Genomic DNA, 18104 nt, shown 5'->3' with positions numbered 1-18104 from the left:
CCACTCGACATCCATTGCTTTCGGTCTCCCCTAGAGGGGGGGGTTACCCACATATGCGGTCCTCTCCAAGGTTTCTCATAGTCATTCACATCGACGTCCCACTGGGGTGAGTTTTTCCTTGCCCTTATGTGGGCTTTGTACCGAGGATGTCGTTGTGGCTTGTGCAGCCCTTTGAGACACTTGTGATTTAGGGCTATATAAATAAACATTGATTGATTGATTGATGATGTTAGTATATATCTATCATGAATCAGGGACCCCGACTTAAACAAGTTGAAAAACTTATTGGGGTGTTACCATTTAGTGGTCAATTGTACGGAATATGTACTTCACTGTGCAATCTACTAATAAAAGTCTCAATCAATCAATGAAAGAAATAGTCTAAAATTGAATACGTTGGAAAAACTGTTTTTTTTTTAATAATAATGTGTAAAAAATTAATAAAAAAAAATCCCAGTCCACAAGCCTCCTCATTCACAACACATTCTCTTAGATTTCCATGTTATGATACATGTTCAAATTTTTTATTGACTGTATCTAAAAAAGATACAAATATATTTTTATTTAAATGAAGATATGAACTAATCCTAAATGAAATACAATGACTTGGTTTATATTATTGTATATATTAGGTCATAAAATCAGTGTCAGTTGAGTCGGTCCATATAGGTTGCCTGTAGGGATTTTTAATGTCCAGCAGATGTCAGTATTTAGTGACACAGTATCAATACAGTTTTGCAATATGTCGAAACGCTTCATGACACCTCATCAACCCATCACTATTGTTCATCATTGGCAATGTCACGTTGTAGAAAACATCTAAATGGAGTTGACATTTTAGCAGTGAAATCCAAATATTGCACCTCTGCCTTTTACAGTCCAAAAATGTAGAAAATCTGAGTGAAATTTGCATATTCTCCTTGTGGGTTTCAGGTCTCCGGATACTCTTGTCTTCCTCCGACATCCCAAAAACATGCAAGTCAATTGTGAGTGTGCGCGCTTTTTTGTCTGTATGTGCCCAACAATTGACTGGTGATCAAATAGTTCAAGTTTGGCATTAGGACTACAGTCCCCATGTCAGCTAATTACTGTGAAAAGTTGCCCTCAAGTTGGACCTTTAAAATCTTCAATACATTTGCAAAGCTCCCCATGTCTTCCTGAGGCCTCTGTTTGGAAAAGGCAAATATTTCAACCTTGTTATGAGCTCACAATGTATCCTCTTACCTTTGTTAGCGCCCGTATCAGCCGCTGTAACACCGCATCTTCTCTGTGTGGACACAGGCGGGTCAATGTGCTCACACAGCTCAACAAACAATAAATGGTGTGTCTCTGTGACTGGAAAGACAAGCAAAGTACCAATTGCAATCCTTCTAGGAATGGTATGCGATTGCTGAGAGACTCAAACCAAAAGGACTGGAATTGTGGATCAATAATCAACCCGTTCATTGACATCCAACGGTAACAGCACACAACAGTACCGTATTTTTCGGACTATAAGGCGCACTTAAAATCCTTTCATTTTCTCAAAAATCAACAGTGCACCTTATAACCGGTGCGCCTAATGTACGGAATAATTTTGTTTGTGCTTACCAACCTCGAAGCTATTTTATTTGGTACATGGTGTAATTATAAGTGTAACCAGTAGATGACAGTCACACATAAGAGATACGTGTGGACTGCAATTGTCAGGCTTGTCCCTGACAGTTTGACTGTGTTTTAGTTTTTCCTCTGCGTTTGTCTTAGTATTTCCTGTCAACGCTCTTGTTTTGGTTCTGTTTCCTGTTTGTCTCCCTGAGTGCGATGTCTCCTCAGCTGTGGCTGATTGGCACCTGGCCACACCTGGTGTCAATCAGCCAGCTATTTATACCTGCCCTACCCTCCAGTCACTGCTGGATTATTGTCATTGTCAATACTACTACTACTACCTGTCTTAATACTTGTCGTTGTAGCTCTGTCTACTTTTGTTTCACTCTGCTCATGTCCTAGTTCCTTCGTGTCACAGTAAGTGTTTTTGTTTCTTGTCCATAGTTAGCCTCTGTGCTATTTTAGTTCATAGCCAAGTTTGTTCTCCGCCTTGTGCACGCCTTTTGTTGTTACCTTTTTGTTTGTTGTTTTGCCATAGTGTTTAATTAAATCATGTTTTCTCACTCAATGCCTGCCGTCATCTCTGCATCTTGGGGTTCGTCACCAACAAACTCTGACAGCAATATGACGCCAGTACGCAACACCAAACTTTAAATCTGCGTTCAAATAACTCCGGCTTATTAGTGATTCCCAGAGTCCATTGCTTTCGGTCTCCCCTAGGGACTGGACTCTCACTATTATGTTAGATCCACTATGGACTGGACTCTCACTATTATGTTAGAGCCACTATGGACTGGACTCTCACTATTATATTAGATCCACTATGGACTGGACTTTCACAATATTATGCTAGACCCACTCGACGTCCTATGCATCCGGTCTCCCCTGGGGGGAGGGGAAGGGGTTTACCCACATCTGCGATCCTCTTCAAGGTTTCTTATAGTCATTCACATTGACATCCCACTGGGTTGTGTGTTTTTCCTTGCCCTTATGTGGGGTCTGAACCAAGGATGTCGTTGTGGCTTGTGCAGCCCTTTGAGACACTTGTGATTTAGGGCTATATAAATAAAAATTGATTGATTGAAATGTTCCATTGAGAATATATAACATTACACACGGCACTCAAAAAGCTGTGAAGCCGCACCGCTTGATGGATTGTCGGCGCGTTACAGCTACAGTAGTCAGACGTACTCTTCAACATTATGGTGTGTATAAGGATCGCAAAATAGCACCTATTAGCAGACATTTTATCGGGTGTTTTGTTTCGCAATATTATGCAAAAGCAACTTTTCTCACTTTCTGGTACCTGCTAATGTGTATTTGGGATCTGCATAAGTCCTGAAAATTTGCGGAAATCCGCCTTTGTAGTCTGCGCTGACACCGTAGTCGATAAGCTTCTTTTTCTCTATCTTCTTGTTATGGGACATTCATCTTCCACTGTTTCCATTTCTAATATAAAGTAGTGTAAAGTTCTTACTTATATCTGTCAATCGACTCGCTTTGGAAGCGCTAAAAACTACAGGTGTAGTGGGTTTACATTACTCACCCAGGGAACTTTAGTTATTAGAGAGTTCCGGTCGGATGGTTATTCACGGGACACATTTTCGGGCGTTGTTGTTGCACTATTGAGCCACGGATGAGGAGATGCTGCTCCGTTATTGATTGAAGTAAAGTCTGAATGTCATTAAAACAGTTAGCGCCATCTTTTGACACTTCTTCCACTCCCGTCCGTAAATAAGACCGCCCACAAAAACGGCGCATCCTGAAGCATACTTGCCAACCCTCCCGGATTTTCCGGGAGACTCCCGAAATTCAGCGCCTCTCCCGAAAACCTCCCGGGACAAATTTTCTCCCGAAAATCTCCCGAAATTCAGGCGGAGCTGGAGGCCACGCCCCCTCCAGGTTTATTGTTAGGCAGTTTCATTAACGTCCTCCCAGCACGGCAACAACACACAACAGCAGCAGTCACGTTTTCGTCTACCGTAAAGCAGTTTGTCTGCCGTAAACAGCAATGTTGTGACACTCTTAAACAGGACAATACTGCCATCTATCTACTGTACATGCATATGTGACATTAACATCTAGGGCTTTTAGAGAGTGCAGTGCACAACTGCGCACACAACAAGGAGACGAAGCAGAATGCATCATCAGAGAGGGTGTTCAGCATGGTTAGAAAAATAGTGACAGAGAATAGAACAAGGATGGACAATTCAACCCTTAACTCAACAATGAGTAGATGAGTGTTATGTGTGTGTATATGTGTAAATAAATGAACACTGAAATTCAAGTATTTCTTTTATATATATATATATATATATATATATATATAATAAAATAAAAATAAAAAATATATATATATAGCTAGAATTCACTGAAAGTTAAGTAGTCAAGTATTTCTTTTATTTATACATATATATATATATATATATATATATATATATATATATATATGAAATACTTGACTTCTTTTATTTATACATATATATATATATATATATATATATATATATATATATATATAAAAGAAATACTTGACTACTTAACTTTCAGTGAATTCTAGCTATATATATATATATATATATTTATTTTATTTTATGTCCAGGGTGTACCCCGCCTTCCGCCCGCTTGTAGCTGAGATAGGCTCCAGCGCCCCCCGCGACCCCAAAGGGAATAAGCGGTAGAAAATGGATGGATGGATGGATATATATTTTTTTATTTTTTTTTTTATTTTATTTTATACACATATATATATATATATATATATATATATATATATATATATATATAAAATAAAATTTAAAAAAAAAATATATATATATATATATAGCTAGAATTCACTGAAAGTTAAGTAGTCAAGTATTTATTGTATATATATATATATATATATATATATATATATATATATATATATATATATATATATATAATACTTGACTTGGGGAATTCTAGCTGTAAATATACTCCTCCCCTCTTAACCACGCCCCTCGCCCCACCCCTTTGTGACTTCAATAATAAATATGGCAGTGCCATGTTGGCATTTTTTTCCATAACTTGAGTTGATTTATTTTGGAAAACCTTGTTACATTGTTTAATGCATCCAGCGGGGCATCACAACAAAATTAGGCATGATAATGTGTTCATTCCACAACTGTATATATCGTATCGGTTGATATCGGAATCGGTAATCAAGAGTTGGACAATATCGGAATATCGGCTATTGGCAAAAAAGTCATTATCGGACATCTCTAATTAATAATACGACTGCTTTAATGCGCCTTATAATCCGGTGCGCCTTTTGTATGAAAATAGACCTGTGGGCGGTATAGCTCGGTTGGTAGAGTGGCCGTGCCAGCAACTTGAGGGTTCCAGGTTCGATCCCCACCTCCGCCATCCTAGTCACTGCCGTTGTGTCATTGGGCAAGACACTTTACCCACCTGCTCCCAGTGCCACCCACACTGGTTTAAATGTAACTTAGATATTGGGTTTCACTATGTAAAGTGCTTTGAGTCACTAGAGAAAAGCGCTATTTAATTATAATTCACTTCACCTGAATAGACCCGCGCATCGGCAGCGCGCCTTCAAATCCGGTGCGCCCTATGGTCCGGAAAATTTGGTAATAGAAGAATTCTTTACCTTGTTGAGCACGCCAAGGGGCTTGTTGCTTCCTGCACAAGATAACTTGGCTACATCTTCAACACTAAAAACAGGCTCCTGTGTAAAGATTGGGGAAGCATTGGGTTGCGTGTAAACATTGCCGTGATAGCGTTCACTGACCTTGAGCTTCTCCAGCCAGGTCCACAGCAGACACGCCAGAACATGAGGATCCGATTCCGTCACCATGAGAGCCCAGCCATGGTGGCTACTGTTCATCTCCTCCTGTTGGGCAGGTGAGTGAACTAAACCCCTTGAATGCTACGCGGAAAGGTGTATCGAGTAGGCACCTGCAGCAGAGACGATCGCTGCAGAACAGCTTCTCCCGGTGGAGCATGGTCCGCCATGGCCTTGGCAATGGCGCGGGCCACACGGGTTGTGCCCACATCATGCCAGTTCCTGCACAACTGTTAACGTAAGGGTCGTGTTTTAGACCGGAGCAGTTCACTTTTGTTCATCAAAAATGATCATTTACCTCAGTGTTGGAGCTATATTTGGGTAGAGCCTTTCTGACCGTGCACCTTGACCTCTTGGCAAAGGTGCCGTTTGGTTGCATATTGCGTGTGTGAGCGTGGTTCTTGTGGATCACATCTGGTAAAAGTGTCCTGGAGCTAAATGGTCTCCGATCTTGTCCTTTCACATCCTGTGCACACCAGTGACCCTCATTCTCAAAAGTAGGAGCACTGTGTGGACTCGTCTCCAGATCCTGTGGGACAAAATATAATTTCACAGGAGGGACATCAACTCCATTTACCGGTAGTTATAGAGGAAAAGGGGGGATTTTTGGCTGGCTGAAAATTGTGTAAATTCCTTTATAAAATGTTCTGGTTGAGTCCTCATACAGAATGTTTAGCAGGCTGAATATTACATGTTAATAATGCATACTTGCCAACCCTCCCGGATTTTCCGGGAGACTCCCGAAATTCAGCGCCTCTCCCGAAAACCTCCCGGGACACATTTTCTCCCGAAAATCTCCCGAAATTCAGGCGGAGCTGGAGGGGCCTGAGTCCGCTTTCCCACAATACAAAGAACGTCTACAGTAAAGCAGTCCGTCTGCCGTAAACAGCAATGTTGTGACACTCTTAAACAGGACAATACTGCCATCTAGTGCATTTGATGAAAGCACTTTTGTGCGTGCCACACAGCAATGCATAATCAGAGAGGGTGGACAATTCAACCCTTAACTCAACAATGAGTAGATGAGTGTTATGTGTGTGTATATGTGTAAATAAATGAACACTGAAATTCAAGTATTTCTTTTATTTATATATATTTATATATATATATATATATATATATAGCTAGAATTCACTGAAAGTCAATTATTTCTTATATATATATATATATATATATACATACATACATACATACATACATTTCCTACCGCTTATTCCCTTCGGGGTCGCAGATATATATATATATATGTGAAATACTTGACTTGGTGAATTCTAGCTGTAAATATACTCCTCCCCTCTTAACCATGCCCCCGCCCCAACCACGCCCCCCGCACCCACCCCCCACCTCCCGAAATTGGAGGTCTCAAGGTTGGCAAGTATGTATTAATGAATAGAGAAGGTTAAGACATTTTCATGTAACGTACAGAATATCAGAAGCATTTATTCAGGTAGAAATATCACAGATTACTAGAGATGTCCGGCTGAGGTGGAGGGGTAGGGGGTAGCGGGGGTGTATATTGTAGTGTCCCCGGAAGAGGGGTTCTGGTTATTTGTTCTGTTGTGTTAATGTTGTGTTACGGTGCGGATGTTCTCCCGAAATGTGTTTGTCATTCTTGTTTGGTGTGGGTTCACAGTGTGGCGCATATTTGTAACAGTGTTAAAGTTGTTTATACGGCCACCCTCAGTGTGACCTGTATTGCATTCACTTGTGTGTGTGAAAAGCCGTAGATGTTATTAGGGATGTCCCGATCCAGGTTTTTGCGCTTCCGATCCGATACCGATATTGTTTTTGCACTTCCGATCCGATACCGATACTGACCGATACTGGCCTATCCGAGCATGTATTAAAGTTTAAAGTTATTTAGCCTACTTAGTTGTCAGAATCATGTTGAAAAGGGTTTTAGTACTCTTGATAACAACTAGCCAGCTGAATTAGGGGAGTTTGAATAATACACAATGGTTGGTAACAAGAAACTGACCTGTTTATTTAAGGATAAACACAAAATAGACAAAATTATACATGACAAACAGAAATGGCATCATTGAAACTAGGGCTGGGCGATATGGCCTTTTTTAAATATTGCGATATTTTAAGGCCATATTGCGATACACAATATATATGTGGATATTTTGCCTTAGCCTTGAATGAACACTTGATGCATATAATCACAGCAGTATGATGATTCTATGTGTCTACATTAAAACATTCTTCATCATACTGCATTAATATATGCTACTTTTAAACTTTCATGCAGAGAAGGAAATCACAACTAAAAAAAATCAAAAATTTTTTCATACGGTGTTGATCTGGAAATGTTTGCCTCAGCATTTTGATGGTGTGGACGTGTGGCACCGAACGGAGATAAGCGTCTCGACAGACGTTACAATATTTGAACAATGATGACGAAAATTGTTTTCTCTGGTGCGTCCGTGTGTCGAAAATTGTTTTGCGCTTATTTTTTTATTTGATTTTGTGCGTAGCATAGATTTGCAGTGCGCAATTGCACAGGTGCGCACCCTAGAGGGAAGGTTGCTAGCCCGGCTGCGCTAGCATCACAGCTAACGTTAGCATGCTGCTACCTCTCTGCTGGGAGAGGGCGTATACGTATGTGACGTATGACGTGACAGTATGTGACGTGTGTAAGAAGGTGTCTGTGAGAGGGAGACACAGGAAAGAGTGAGAAGAGCCTGTCGTGTAATGCCAGCAGCTAAAAGCAACTGCGTGAGAATCCACAGACCTGTGGATGTGTTGAAGGTGTGCTGGAAAATGCGGAACGGAAATTAGGGAGCAGCAGAAAAGTGGAATATATTATTTAAATCGGTGCGTTGGAAAACACAGACAGGAGTTTTTTTTAAACTGGATCTGGATCGGCATTTTCCCATGCCTTGCCGAGCCGCATTTTTTTGCAAATATCGGCGGCCGATCCGATCCAAATATCGGATCGGGACATCCCTAGATATAATGTGATTGGGCCGGCACGCAGAGGAAGTGCATTTAAGGTTTATTGGCGCTCTGTACTTCTCCCTACGTCCGTGTACACAGAGGCGTTTTAAAAAGTCATACATTTTACTTTTTGAAACCAATACCGATAATTTTGAAACCGATAATTTCCGATATTACATTTTAAAGCATTTATCGGCCGATAATATCGGCAGTCCGATATTATCGGACATCCCTACAGATTACATGAACAAACATCTTCGACAATCAAAGCATGATCCTAACAATCCACATTTTGTGTTAGCAATGCGTGAAACTGGTATCAAAACGTGGAAGTGTAGCTCCTCCTCTAAATGCAAGTGCTCCTAAAGTAGGAATACAAATTCTGTATTCCTAAAAAAATACAAAATATGGCCAATGTACTTCGACCTTTTTTTTTTAAATGTCAGTAAAAGCGTTTACATGATTTTGTATTGAGCTGTTAAAATACATGTTTGAAAAACATTTAGTCAAAGAAAATTTATTGTCCAGTCATGGTTATGAAACCTTAAAATGATCTGTCTACGGTACACTAAATAATGATATCTATCTTTGATTAAGTTTTGAGTTAACTATGAAGAAAATGATATTAATTGGGACACATATTTGAATCGTTAGACAGCCCTAATTAAAATAGGTCTACATGGCAGGCGACAAACATGCTGCCTCAGCTCCAGACAATGGCGCGTATCTTTGCTTACGTCATCACTATCACCGCTTTTTGACAGTGCTGTTTCGCTGATCAAAGTCTTTTTTTCAGTGCATCCCTAGTTGATTTAAAATAATATATTCATAGCCATTCATTAAGGGTGTAAAGGTACGTGTATTTGTATTGAACCGTTTCGGTACGGGGGTTTCGGTTTGGTTCGGAGGTGTACCGAACGAGTTTCCACACGGACATATTAAGTAGCGTACCGCACATTGTGTAAACAATGCACGCTGAGGCACAACACACGGCATGCTAGCAACGACCGGGCTACGACAACATGTAAAAGACAGAGCTGGAAGACCCTCCTGCCTCGTTAAGATCTCTCGTTTGGGAACACTTCGGCTTCGCAGTGCGATACAACAATGGAGGACGGAGGTTTGCCGACATTGTTCAGCAGAGGTAGGGTATGCTTCTGACAACACGTCAAACATGCTAACCCATTTGAAGCGTCACCACCCCCAAGTGAACATCGCTTCAACGAAGAGAAAGACGAGCGTGGTGCAAACACAGCATTCAAGCAGCCTCTCCTCGGCGAGTCAGACAGGGCTAAAGCAAAAACAAATGTTTTTATAGCAGCAGATTTAAGACCATATTGCATTAAAAACTACATTTTGACCCACTTCTATGGTGGAAGAACAATGAGCCCATATATCCTCTTACTGCCAAGTTAGCCAGGCTGGGGGGGGGGGGAAGAAAAGTTAATCTGAGGCTGAGTTGACTTGAAACTGTTTAATGTTGCACTTTTGATATGTAGAAGAAAAGTTTTGTCATTTTATTTAATCTGAGCAACAACTTGAGGCAGTTTAATGTTGATTAACGTGGACCCCGACTTAAACAAGTTGAAAAACGTATTCGGGTGTTACCATTTAGTGGTCAATTGTACGGAATATGTACTGTACTGTGCAATCTACTAATAAAAGTCTCAATCAATCAGTAGCCTCTCCTCGGCGAGTCAGACAGGGCTAAAGCAATAACAAATGTTTTTATAGCAGCAGATTTAAGACCATATTGCATTAAAAACTAGATTTTGACCCACTTCTATGGTGGAAGAACAATGAGCCCATATATCCTCTTACTACCAAGTTAGCCAGGCTGGGGGGGGGGGGGAAGAAAAGTTAATCTGAGGCTGAGTTGACTTGAAACTGTTTAATGTTGCACTTTTGATATGTAGAAGAAAAGTTTTGTCATTTTATTTAATCTGAGCAACAACTTGAGGCAGTTTAATGTTGATTGATAACGTGGAGTTGAAAAACGTATTCGGGTGTTACCATTTAGTGGTCAATTGTACGGAATATGTACTGTACTGTGCAATCTACTAATAAGTTTCAATCAATTAATCAAAAAAAGCACTTTATATGTGGAAAGGTTTTGTTAAGAAACCATTCTGAGCCTTATCTTATTTAGATTTTTATTTGATGTATGTTGACCACATTAACCCTGGCAATGGACCCTGTGTGTATATGTATGTTATTATTCATTCATGACTGCCTGCTGTTGCACTGATCAGCCTAGTGGTGGCTCACATCCATCACACACACAGCTATTTCTATTTTGGGGCACAGCTATTATACATACTTGCCAACCTTGAGACCTCCGATTTCGGGAAGTGGGGGTGGTGGGGCGGGGGCGTGGCTAAGAGGGGAGGAGTATATTTACAGCTAGAATTCACCAAGTCAAGTATTTCATATATATATATATATATATATACTGTCTATATATATATCAAGAGGGACAGAGACAGCGCACAGTGCATGTGGATCACATGTTACCATGGCGAGAAAACATGGAGAGACTGCCAGTTATCTAGTCTCCACCAGTTGCAGAAAATGTGCCATCAGTACAACTGGACAGTGCTGTTTCAGTTCCATCACCAGGACCATCAGTGAGTCAGACACAAACTAGTCTCATCATTGAACCAGATTCAAGGGCTGCTGAGTTGCCATCATCAGAACCCAGATCACCCACAACAAAAACCCCACCAGTGATCCGCAGGTACCCAGAAAGGTTTCGAGTACCACCAAAAAAACTGAATCTCTGAAGACAGTATAAAAATATGTGTTAAAGATGTACAAATACTGTTTGTATAATAAGCATGTTATTGTTTACAAATGAGGGTTAAGAGTTCAGTACTAAAAAAAAAAGAAGAAGAATGTGGCTTAAGCACAGTTTTTTAATTGAGCTGTAGCATTTTTTGGTTGGGTTGTTTATTTCTTTTGAGTAACTTCTACAATTCTAAAAGGGGAGGAATGAAATCGAGTGATCTATGTTTGTCTGTTGCCATCTCCTGGCGAATGTTGGCTATAGCGTACTGGGGTTACTTTTTGGTTGGCCAACGATTTACGTGGTGTTGCGCACCTGACGTCAAGTGTGTGAGTCTGTTCTGAAGTCTACAGTAAAGAGACGTACTTCATCCCCTCGCCCGTTTATTGCCTCCGACTCAATATATTACAACAACATTGCTCCATGCAGACTCTCCAGGTCCGCCTGAATTTCGGGAGATTTTCGGGAGAAAATTTGTCCCGGGGAGGTTTTCGGGAGAGGCGCTGAATTTCGGGAGTCTCCCGGAAAATCCGGGAGGGTTGGCAAGTATGCTATTATAGTGTTCACATTGTTAAAAGGATAAAGCCATTGTTTACAAATTTGGTAAATAAATAACCAAAAAATTTATATTTTGTTGTTTTCTTACTGTACCGAAAATGAACCGAACCGAAATTTGTGTGTACCGTTACACCCTTACCATTCATACAGTATATTACTTCAATGTGTTTTAAAGGTAGGGATATTGACCTGTCATAGGTCCCCTTTCATAATAAAACGTAGCTGTGCAGTTTGCATTTATTTCTTTTAATATCGTCATATTGTATTTGGTAGCCAGAAAAAGCACTTCAAGTCGTACTTCCGTTTCTATCGTTGTCATCTTATTTTCCTCTCATTCTGAGCCTTCTGTGGTGCCATTTAGAATCAGCCCACCCAAAATGACATATATACATTCTTATTAGACTAAGGTCTGACTTGGTGAGATTTGTCATTCCCTCAATTTGAGGTCAAATTTCCAATTGCATTTACCGCAATCTTGCCGAGGTCAGAGTCGCTGTAGCTGCGTTTGTTGAGCAGCAAATCTCTCTTCCTCCCTGAGGACCCCAGCGGCTCATCCCAGGAGGACACGGCGCCCGAGCCAGGCCGTGGGAGATTGTGATGCTCCCTCAGCAAGGGCAGATGCTGTTTGGACACCAGCGTTTCCCTCACGGTCCTGCTCAAGATCCTCAGTGCGGACCTCTTCTCTAATTCAGCATCAATCTCTGGAGCTGTAGGGAGCGCCAGAGCCAGGCAGGAGAGGCGCACACACAGGAGGTAGACCACCTGAGAACAAGAGGGTGGGCGAGTGACACTCAACCTTCAGTCAGACGCGGTGTGTTTAGGGTACCTTGGGTGTGTATTTGAGCTTGCGTGCCTCCTGGCCGTGCAGCAGTAGAGCCTGGCGGTTGAGGTAGTGCTGCAGGGTGACGGGGGCTCCGTGTCGTAAGCCGAGGTCCGGGTACTGAAGCAGTTGTGTACCAAGCAGGCGGGCAAAGTCAAACACCTGACTGATCTGCGCTCGCGTTTGGATGGAGCGCGGCCTTTTGATGCGGACGTAGTGCACGGCCTCACTGGGACTGATCCGCAAAGTGTAGACTAAGTAGCAGGCTATTAGGACACCTGTGGAGCAGTCAGTGTCAAGTTGTGTATCCACACCCCCTAGCGCAAATCCCAACCCAGACCTGTTCTACCCAGACCTGTTCTGCCCAGACCGGCGTGGCAGTGCACAGCAACCCTTCCCTCCCCCGCGGCGAATGCCAACACCTTTACGCCATCGATGATGCCGACGAGGGAGGACACGCCGAAATCTGGCATCCCAAAGTTGTAGAAATAAACTGAACAATCACACAAAGAACATCAAATGGTTTGAGTCACAACATTAGGTACAGTGTCTGCAAAACACAATGAAGAATTCAGGCTTCTACTAATATACTGCAGCTATGCTCGATTTCCCAAAACCGTTAAAAACATAGAAATTGTCATAGAGTTTTGATGGGCCGATAACAAATTTTGCTGGACGATATGTTGTCCTATAAATTGTTGCCGATAAACGACAATATTGTCAGCAATATTTGGAGACGAAATTACGCATGATAATGCAAATATTCCTTTCAAATGTACTAAACTTTGATTTAATAGGTTTTTTTTTAACCATAATTAGAAGTTCAGTAACCTTTAAAGTGTCTTCAAGAAATAAAACTGTCAATCGGACGAATAGAACAGACAAGCCATTGTAATGTCTGCTCGCGGAAAAACAAAAATCCTAATCTACGATTTGACTCCCTCAAATGGCCTTGACGCAGGAGCAGGCTGTTCTGTAAGCATCCCCAAGGACACCTCAATGGTGGACGCTTTTGACCTCCCTCCCTCCTCAACGACACCTGGAGTCGAACTTTTGCTTGCATGCAGAACGGCCCCAGGCCTATGGACACTACATCAACACTAGGGATGTCCCGATCCAGGTTTTTGCACTTCCGATCCGATACCGATATTGTTTTTGCACTTCCGATCCGATACCGATACTGACCGATAATGGCCTATCCGAGCATGTATTAAAGTTTAAAGTTATTTAGCCTACTTAGTTGTCAGAATCATGTTGAAAAGGGTTTTAGTACTCTTGATAACAACTAGCCAGCTGAATTAGGTGAGTTTGAATAATACACAATGGTTGGTAACAAGAAACTGACCTGTTTATTCAAGGATAAACACAAAATAGACAAAATTATACATGACAAACAGAAATGGCATCATTGAAACAAGGGCTGGGCGATATGGCCTTTTTTTAATATTGCGATATTTTAAGGCCATATTGCGATACACGATATATATCTCGATATTTTGCCTTAGCCTTGAATGAACACTTGATGCATATAATCACAGCAGTATGATGATTCTATGTGTTTTGATTGATTGATTGAGACTTTTATTAGTAGGTTGCACAGTGAAGTACATATTCCGTACAATTGACCACTAAATGGTAACAACCGAATAAGTTTTTCAACTTGTTTAAGTCGGGGTCCACTTAAATTGATTCATGATACAGATATATACTATCAGATATATACTATCATCATAATACAGTCATCACACAAGATAATCACATTGAATTATTTACATTATTTATAATCCAGGGTGTGGAGGGGGGCGCCGGATGTAAGTGTCAAAAAGACAGCCAAAAGAGTTTGATATGAGAATAAATCTAAAGTTAAAATATAGGGTAGAAATGCATCCATTTGCAGGAAATGTAGTCTTGATTTTCAACATTTTCTTTCAAGGCTTGCATGTCTACATTAAAACATTCTTCTTCATACTGCATTAATATATGCTACTTTTAAACTTTCATGCAGAGAAGGAAATCACAACTAAAAAAATCACAAATTTTTTATACGGTGTTGATCTGGAAATTTTTGCCTCGGCATTTTGATGGTGTGGACGTATGGCACCGAACGGAGATAAGCGTCTCGACAGACGTTATAATATTTGAACAATGATGACGAAAACTGTTTTCTCTGTCGTGTCCGTGTGTCGAAAATTGTTATGCGCTTATTTTTTTTATTTGATTTTGTGCGTGGCATATAATTGCTATGCGCAGAGGACGTTTAAACAGTGCGCAATTGCACAAGCGCGCACCTTAGAGAGAACGTTGCTAGCATCACAGCTAACGTTAGCCATGCTGCTACCTCTCTGCTCGGGGAGGACATATACGTATGTGACGTATGACGTGACAGTATGACGTGACAGTATGTGACGTGTGTAAGAAGGTGCGCTTGCTGTCTGTGAGAGGGAGACACAGAAAAGAGTGAGAAGAGCCTGTCGTGTAATGCCAGCAGCTAAAAGCAACTGCGTGAGAATCCACAGACATGTGGATGTGTTGAAGGTGTGCTGGAAAATGCGGAACGAAAATTAGGGAGCAGCAGAAAAGTGGAATGTACTATTTAAATAGGTGCGTTGGAAAACACGGAGCGTAGTTTTTTGTTTTTTTAACTGGATCTGGATCGGCATTTTTCCATGCCTTGCCGATACGCATTTTTTTGCAAATATCGGCGGCCGATCCGATCCAAATATCGGATCGGGACATCCCTAATCAACACACCCAAGACAATGGGCATATACACGCACCCTCCCCAACCCCACCCCACGCCTTCACCACCGCTTGATTCCCCTTCGGGGTGATGGACGGCTGGCAGCGCTTCATAGCAGCAGTCGACCCCCAGGGCCCCAACTCCCCCACCCTCTGTTGCAAGTTGTCGTGATTAAATGTAACATGTTTATGTGTGCATGGCATGGAGGTTTTTCCCACTCCAGACTAGGCCCCCTTAGTATTTTTTACTCATCTTCTTCCCCAGCGTTTTACCTTTTTCCCACCTTCAAGCCCCGCAGGACGACACATCCAGCCAAGAGTTGTTTTTTTTTATACATGTCTTGTATTGGCTCTCATTCAATTGTACAGGTCAAGCTAATGAAGGCTCTACTACAACTTGTGGTATCTTAAAAAGGTCTCACTGTCATTCTCCATGAAGATCTGCGGCAGGTATGTGAAGCCACTTCCAGGGTCCAAAGGGGGTCCACAGTGCGCATGTTCGCCAGGTACTTGCATGTTTATGATGGATCTTATATTTAATCTGTAGAGGCAATCAAGATGGCACTTGTACTTGTGTACAAAGGCAAATTAATCTTGAAGGTATACCTCTGAAATTGTTGTATAATGTTGAACTTTTCAATCAAGCTCGTGGACGGCCGTGCCATAGCGATGATGTCATCAGTCACCCTGAGATTTTTGGTAGAAGTCACGTCCCCAACACATGACAAAATTGTACTGCAAAGAGTCTTACCATGAGGAGAAAATGCCACGGATGACCTGCTGGCTTGCTTTCCAACACTCTGGTCCTTCGTAACGACAGTCTAGTCCCCCGCAGGCCAGCAAGCAGAGGAGTTTGGGCGGGATGGCCTTCACCAGGTTTTCCCGGGCTTGGGAGTAAGCGGCCCGAGGGAAGGGGACATGCTGGGTCAAGGTCTGCATCCTGGACCGGGAGAACCGCATCAGCCTATTCTCAAGTGTAAGTTTGAAATGGAACACTCACCCGTCTGCTTGATTGACACGAATTGAGTCCAATGAACAAGTCAAGTAAAGCAAAGTAGACGTAAGGGCGATGGAGCGACGGTGAAGTGTACACACACGGGAGTTGACCCAGATTCACTAAGCCTGATTAGCTGTCATAAATGCTTTAGACCAATTAAATAGTGCTTATATTGAAAACACTGTATCCATGTCCTCGTTATCAGTCACACAATTCTACTGTAGTTTTGCTTCACTTTCCTTATTTAGCTACAGGACTAATAATCAAGGATGCGGTGTTGTTAAAGGCGAACATTATCACCAGACCTATGTAAGCGTCAATACATACCTTGATGTTGCAGAAAAAACACCATTTTTTTTTTTTTTTACCAATTTCCGAACTCTAAATGGGTGAATTTTGGCGAATTAAACGCCTTTCTAATATTCGCTCTCGGAAGCAATCCGCCATTTTCTCAAACACCGAGTCAAATCAGCTCTGTTATTTTCCGTTTTTTCGACTGTTTTCCGTACCTTGGAGACATCATGCCTCGTCGGTGTGTTGTCGGAGGGTGTAACAACACGGACAGGGATGGATTCAAGTTGCACCAGTGGCCCAAAGATGCGAAAGTGGCAAGAAATTGGACGTTTGTTCCGCACACTTTACCGACGAAAGCTATGCTACGACAGAGATGGCAAGAATGTGTGGATATCCTGCGACACTCAAAGCAGATGCATTTCCAACGATAAAGTCAAAGAAATCTGCCGCCAGACCCCCATTGAATCTGCCGGAGTGTGTGAGCAATTCAGGGACAAAGGACCTCGGTAGCACGGCAAGCAATGGCGGCAGTTTGTTCCCGCAGACGAGCGAGCTAAACCCCCTGGATGTCTTGGCTCACACCGTCCCGAAGATGATCAAGAGAAGAATATCGACCCTAGCTTCCCTGGCCTGCTGACATGAGGGTATGTCTACAGAATATATTAATTGATGAAAACTGGGCTGTCTGCACTCTCAAAGTGCATGTTGTTGCCAAATGTATTTCATATGCTGTAAACCTAGTTCATAGTTGTTAGTTTCCTTTAATGCCAAACAAACACATACCAATCGTTGGTTAGAAGGCGATCGCCGAATTTGTCCTCGCTTTCTTCCGTGTCGCTGGCTGTCGTGTCGTTTTCGTCGGTTTCGTTTGCATACGCGTCAAACCAATATGGCTCAATAGCTTCAGTTTCTTCAATTTCGTTTTCGCTACCTGCCTCCACACTACAACCATCCGTTTCAATACATTCGTAATCTGTTGAATCGCTTAAGCCGCTGAAATCCGAGTCTGAATCTGAGCTAATGTCGCTATAGCTTGCTGTTCTTTCCGTCATGTTTGTTTGTGTTGGCATCACTATGTGACGTCACAGGAAAATGGACGGGTGTTTATAACGATGGTTAAAATCAGGGACTTTGAAGCTTTTTTTAGGGATATGGCGTGATGGGTAAAATTTTGAAAAAAACTTTGAAAAATATAATAAGCCACTGGGAACTGATTTTTAATGGTTTTAACCATTCTGAAATTGTGATATAAATGTTCCCCTTTAAAGTACCAATGATTGTCACACACACACACGAGGTGTGGTGAAATTATTCTCTGCATTTGACCCATCACCCTTGATCATCTGCGGTCACTCGAACGAGTATGACGATCCTCCTGGTAGGGGTGTATCCCTTTATGGAGGATGCCTATGTGTGACTTAGTTTAACGCGGGGACACTGGTGCGCAGATGGTCACCACACAATCCTTGACAGAATCGGGTCAGGGTCCAGTGGCATGGAGTCCAAGACGACTGGGGACCCTTTTCTGCTGCAGCCTTCTTCCGCCATCGCAGCC

At 41.9% G+C, this 18104-nt stretch overlaps 3 protein-coding genes across 6 annotated transcripts in view; 2 read left to right on the top strand and 1 right to left on the bottom strand.

Annotated features, from left to right (window-relative positions):
• Positions 1-18104, top strand: part of LOC133611942 (transmembrane protein 116) — a 485483-nt gene that overhangs the window by 124766 nt on the left and 342613 nt on the right. Inside the window, exons 7-9 of the mRNA XM_072913718.1 lie at positions 934-986; positions 5375-5472; positions 15628-16234. The gene's annotated coding sequence lies outside the window, so the exon portion shown is untranslated. The remainder of the gene's footprint in view (positions 1-933; positions 987-5374; positions 5473-15627; positions 16235-18104) is intronic.
• Positions 1-18104, top strand: part of LOC133611331 (uncharacterized) — a 122991-nt gene that overhangs the window by 83697 nt on the left and 21190 nt on the right. The gene's annotated exons all lie outside the window — the stretch shown is intronic.
• Positions 4597-16917, bottom strand: LOC133611941 (protein tyrosine phosphatase domain-containing protein 1-like). Of its 4 annotated transcripts, none has more exons than XM_072913716.1 (10): positions 16010-16917; positions 15865-15945; positions 15681-15799; positions 12875-13012; positions 12526-12797; positions 12168-12461; positions 5712-5942; positions 5527-5643; positions 5360-5461; positions 4597-5296 (listed from the first exon to the last, which is right to left on the bottom strand). In XM_072913716.1, exons 1-10 carry the CDS (start codon positions 16216-16218, stop codon positions 5180-5182), a joined length of 1680 nt encoding a protein of 559 aa, XP_072769817.1. In that variant the 5' UTR covers positions 16219-16917; the 3' UTR covers positions 4597-5179. The 4 variants fall into 4 exon arrangements, with proteins under 4 accessions (XP_072769817.1, XP_072769816.1, XP_072769815.1 ...); XM_072913715.1 differs by having other exon boundaries at positions 4597-5461; positions 16010-16198; positions 16259-16917; XM_072913714.1 differs by having other exon boundaries at positions 4597-5461.

This window comes from Nerophis lumbriciformis, linkage group LG08, assembly GCF_033978685.3.
Source record: "Nerophis lumbriciformis linkage group LG08, RoL_Nlum_v2.1, whole genome shotgun sequence".
Lineage (NCBI taxonomy): Eukaryota > Metazoa > Chordata > Actinopteri > Syngnathiformes > Syngnathidae > Nerophis > Nerophis lumbriciformis.
Note: the sequence above shows the minus strand (reverse complement) of the source record. Positions and strands in the feature narration are given on the sequence as shown.

Coding starts and splice junctions, on each gene's coding strand:
- LOC133611941 (XM_072913714.1), bottom strand. CDS start 16,218: ATGCGGTTCTCCCGGTCCAGGATGCAGACCTTGACCCAGCATGTCCCC. Junction 5,943..12,167: donor CTGACCTCGGCAAGATTGCG/GTAAATGCAATT, acceptor TTTGTCCCACAG/GATCTGGAGACGAGTCCACA. Junction 5,644..5,711: donor AATATAGCTCCAACACTGAG/GTAAATGATCAT, acceptor TTACGTTAACAG/TTGTGCAGGAACTGGCATGA.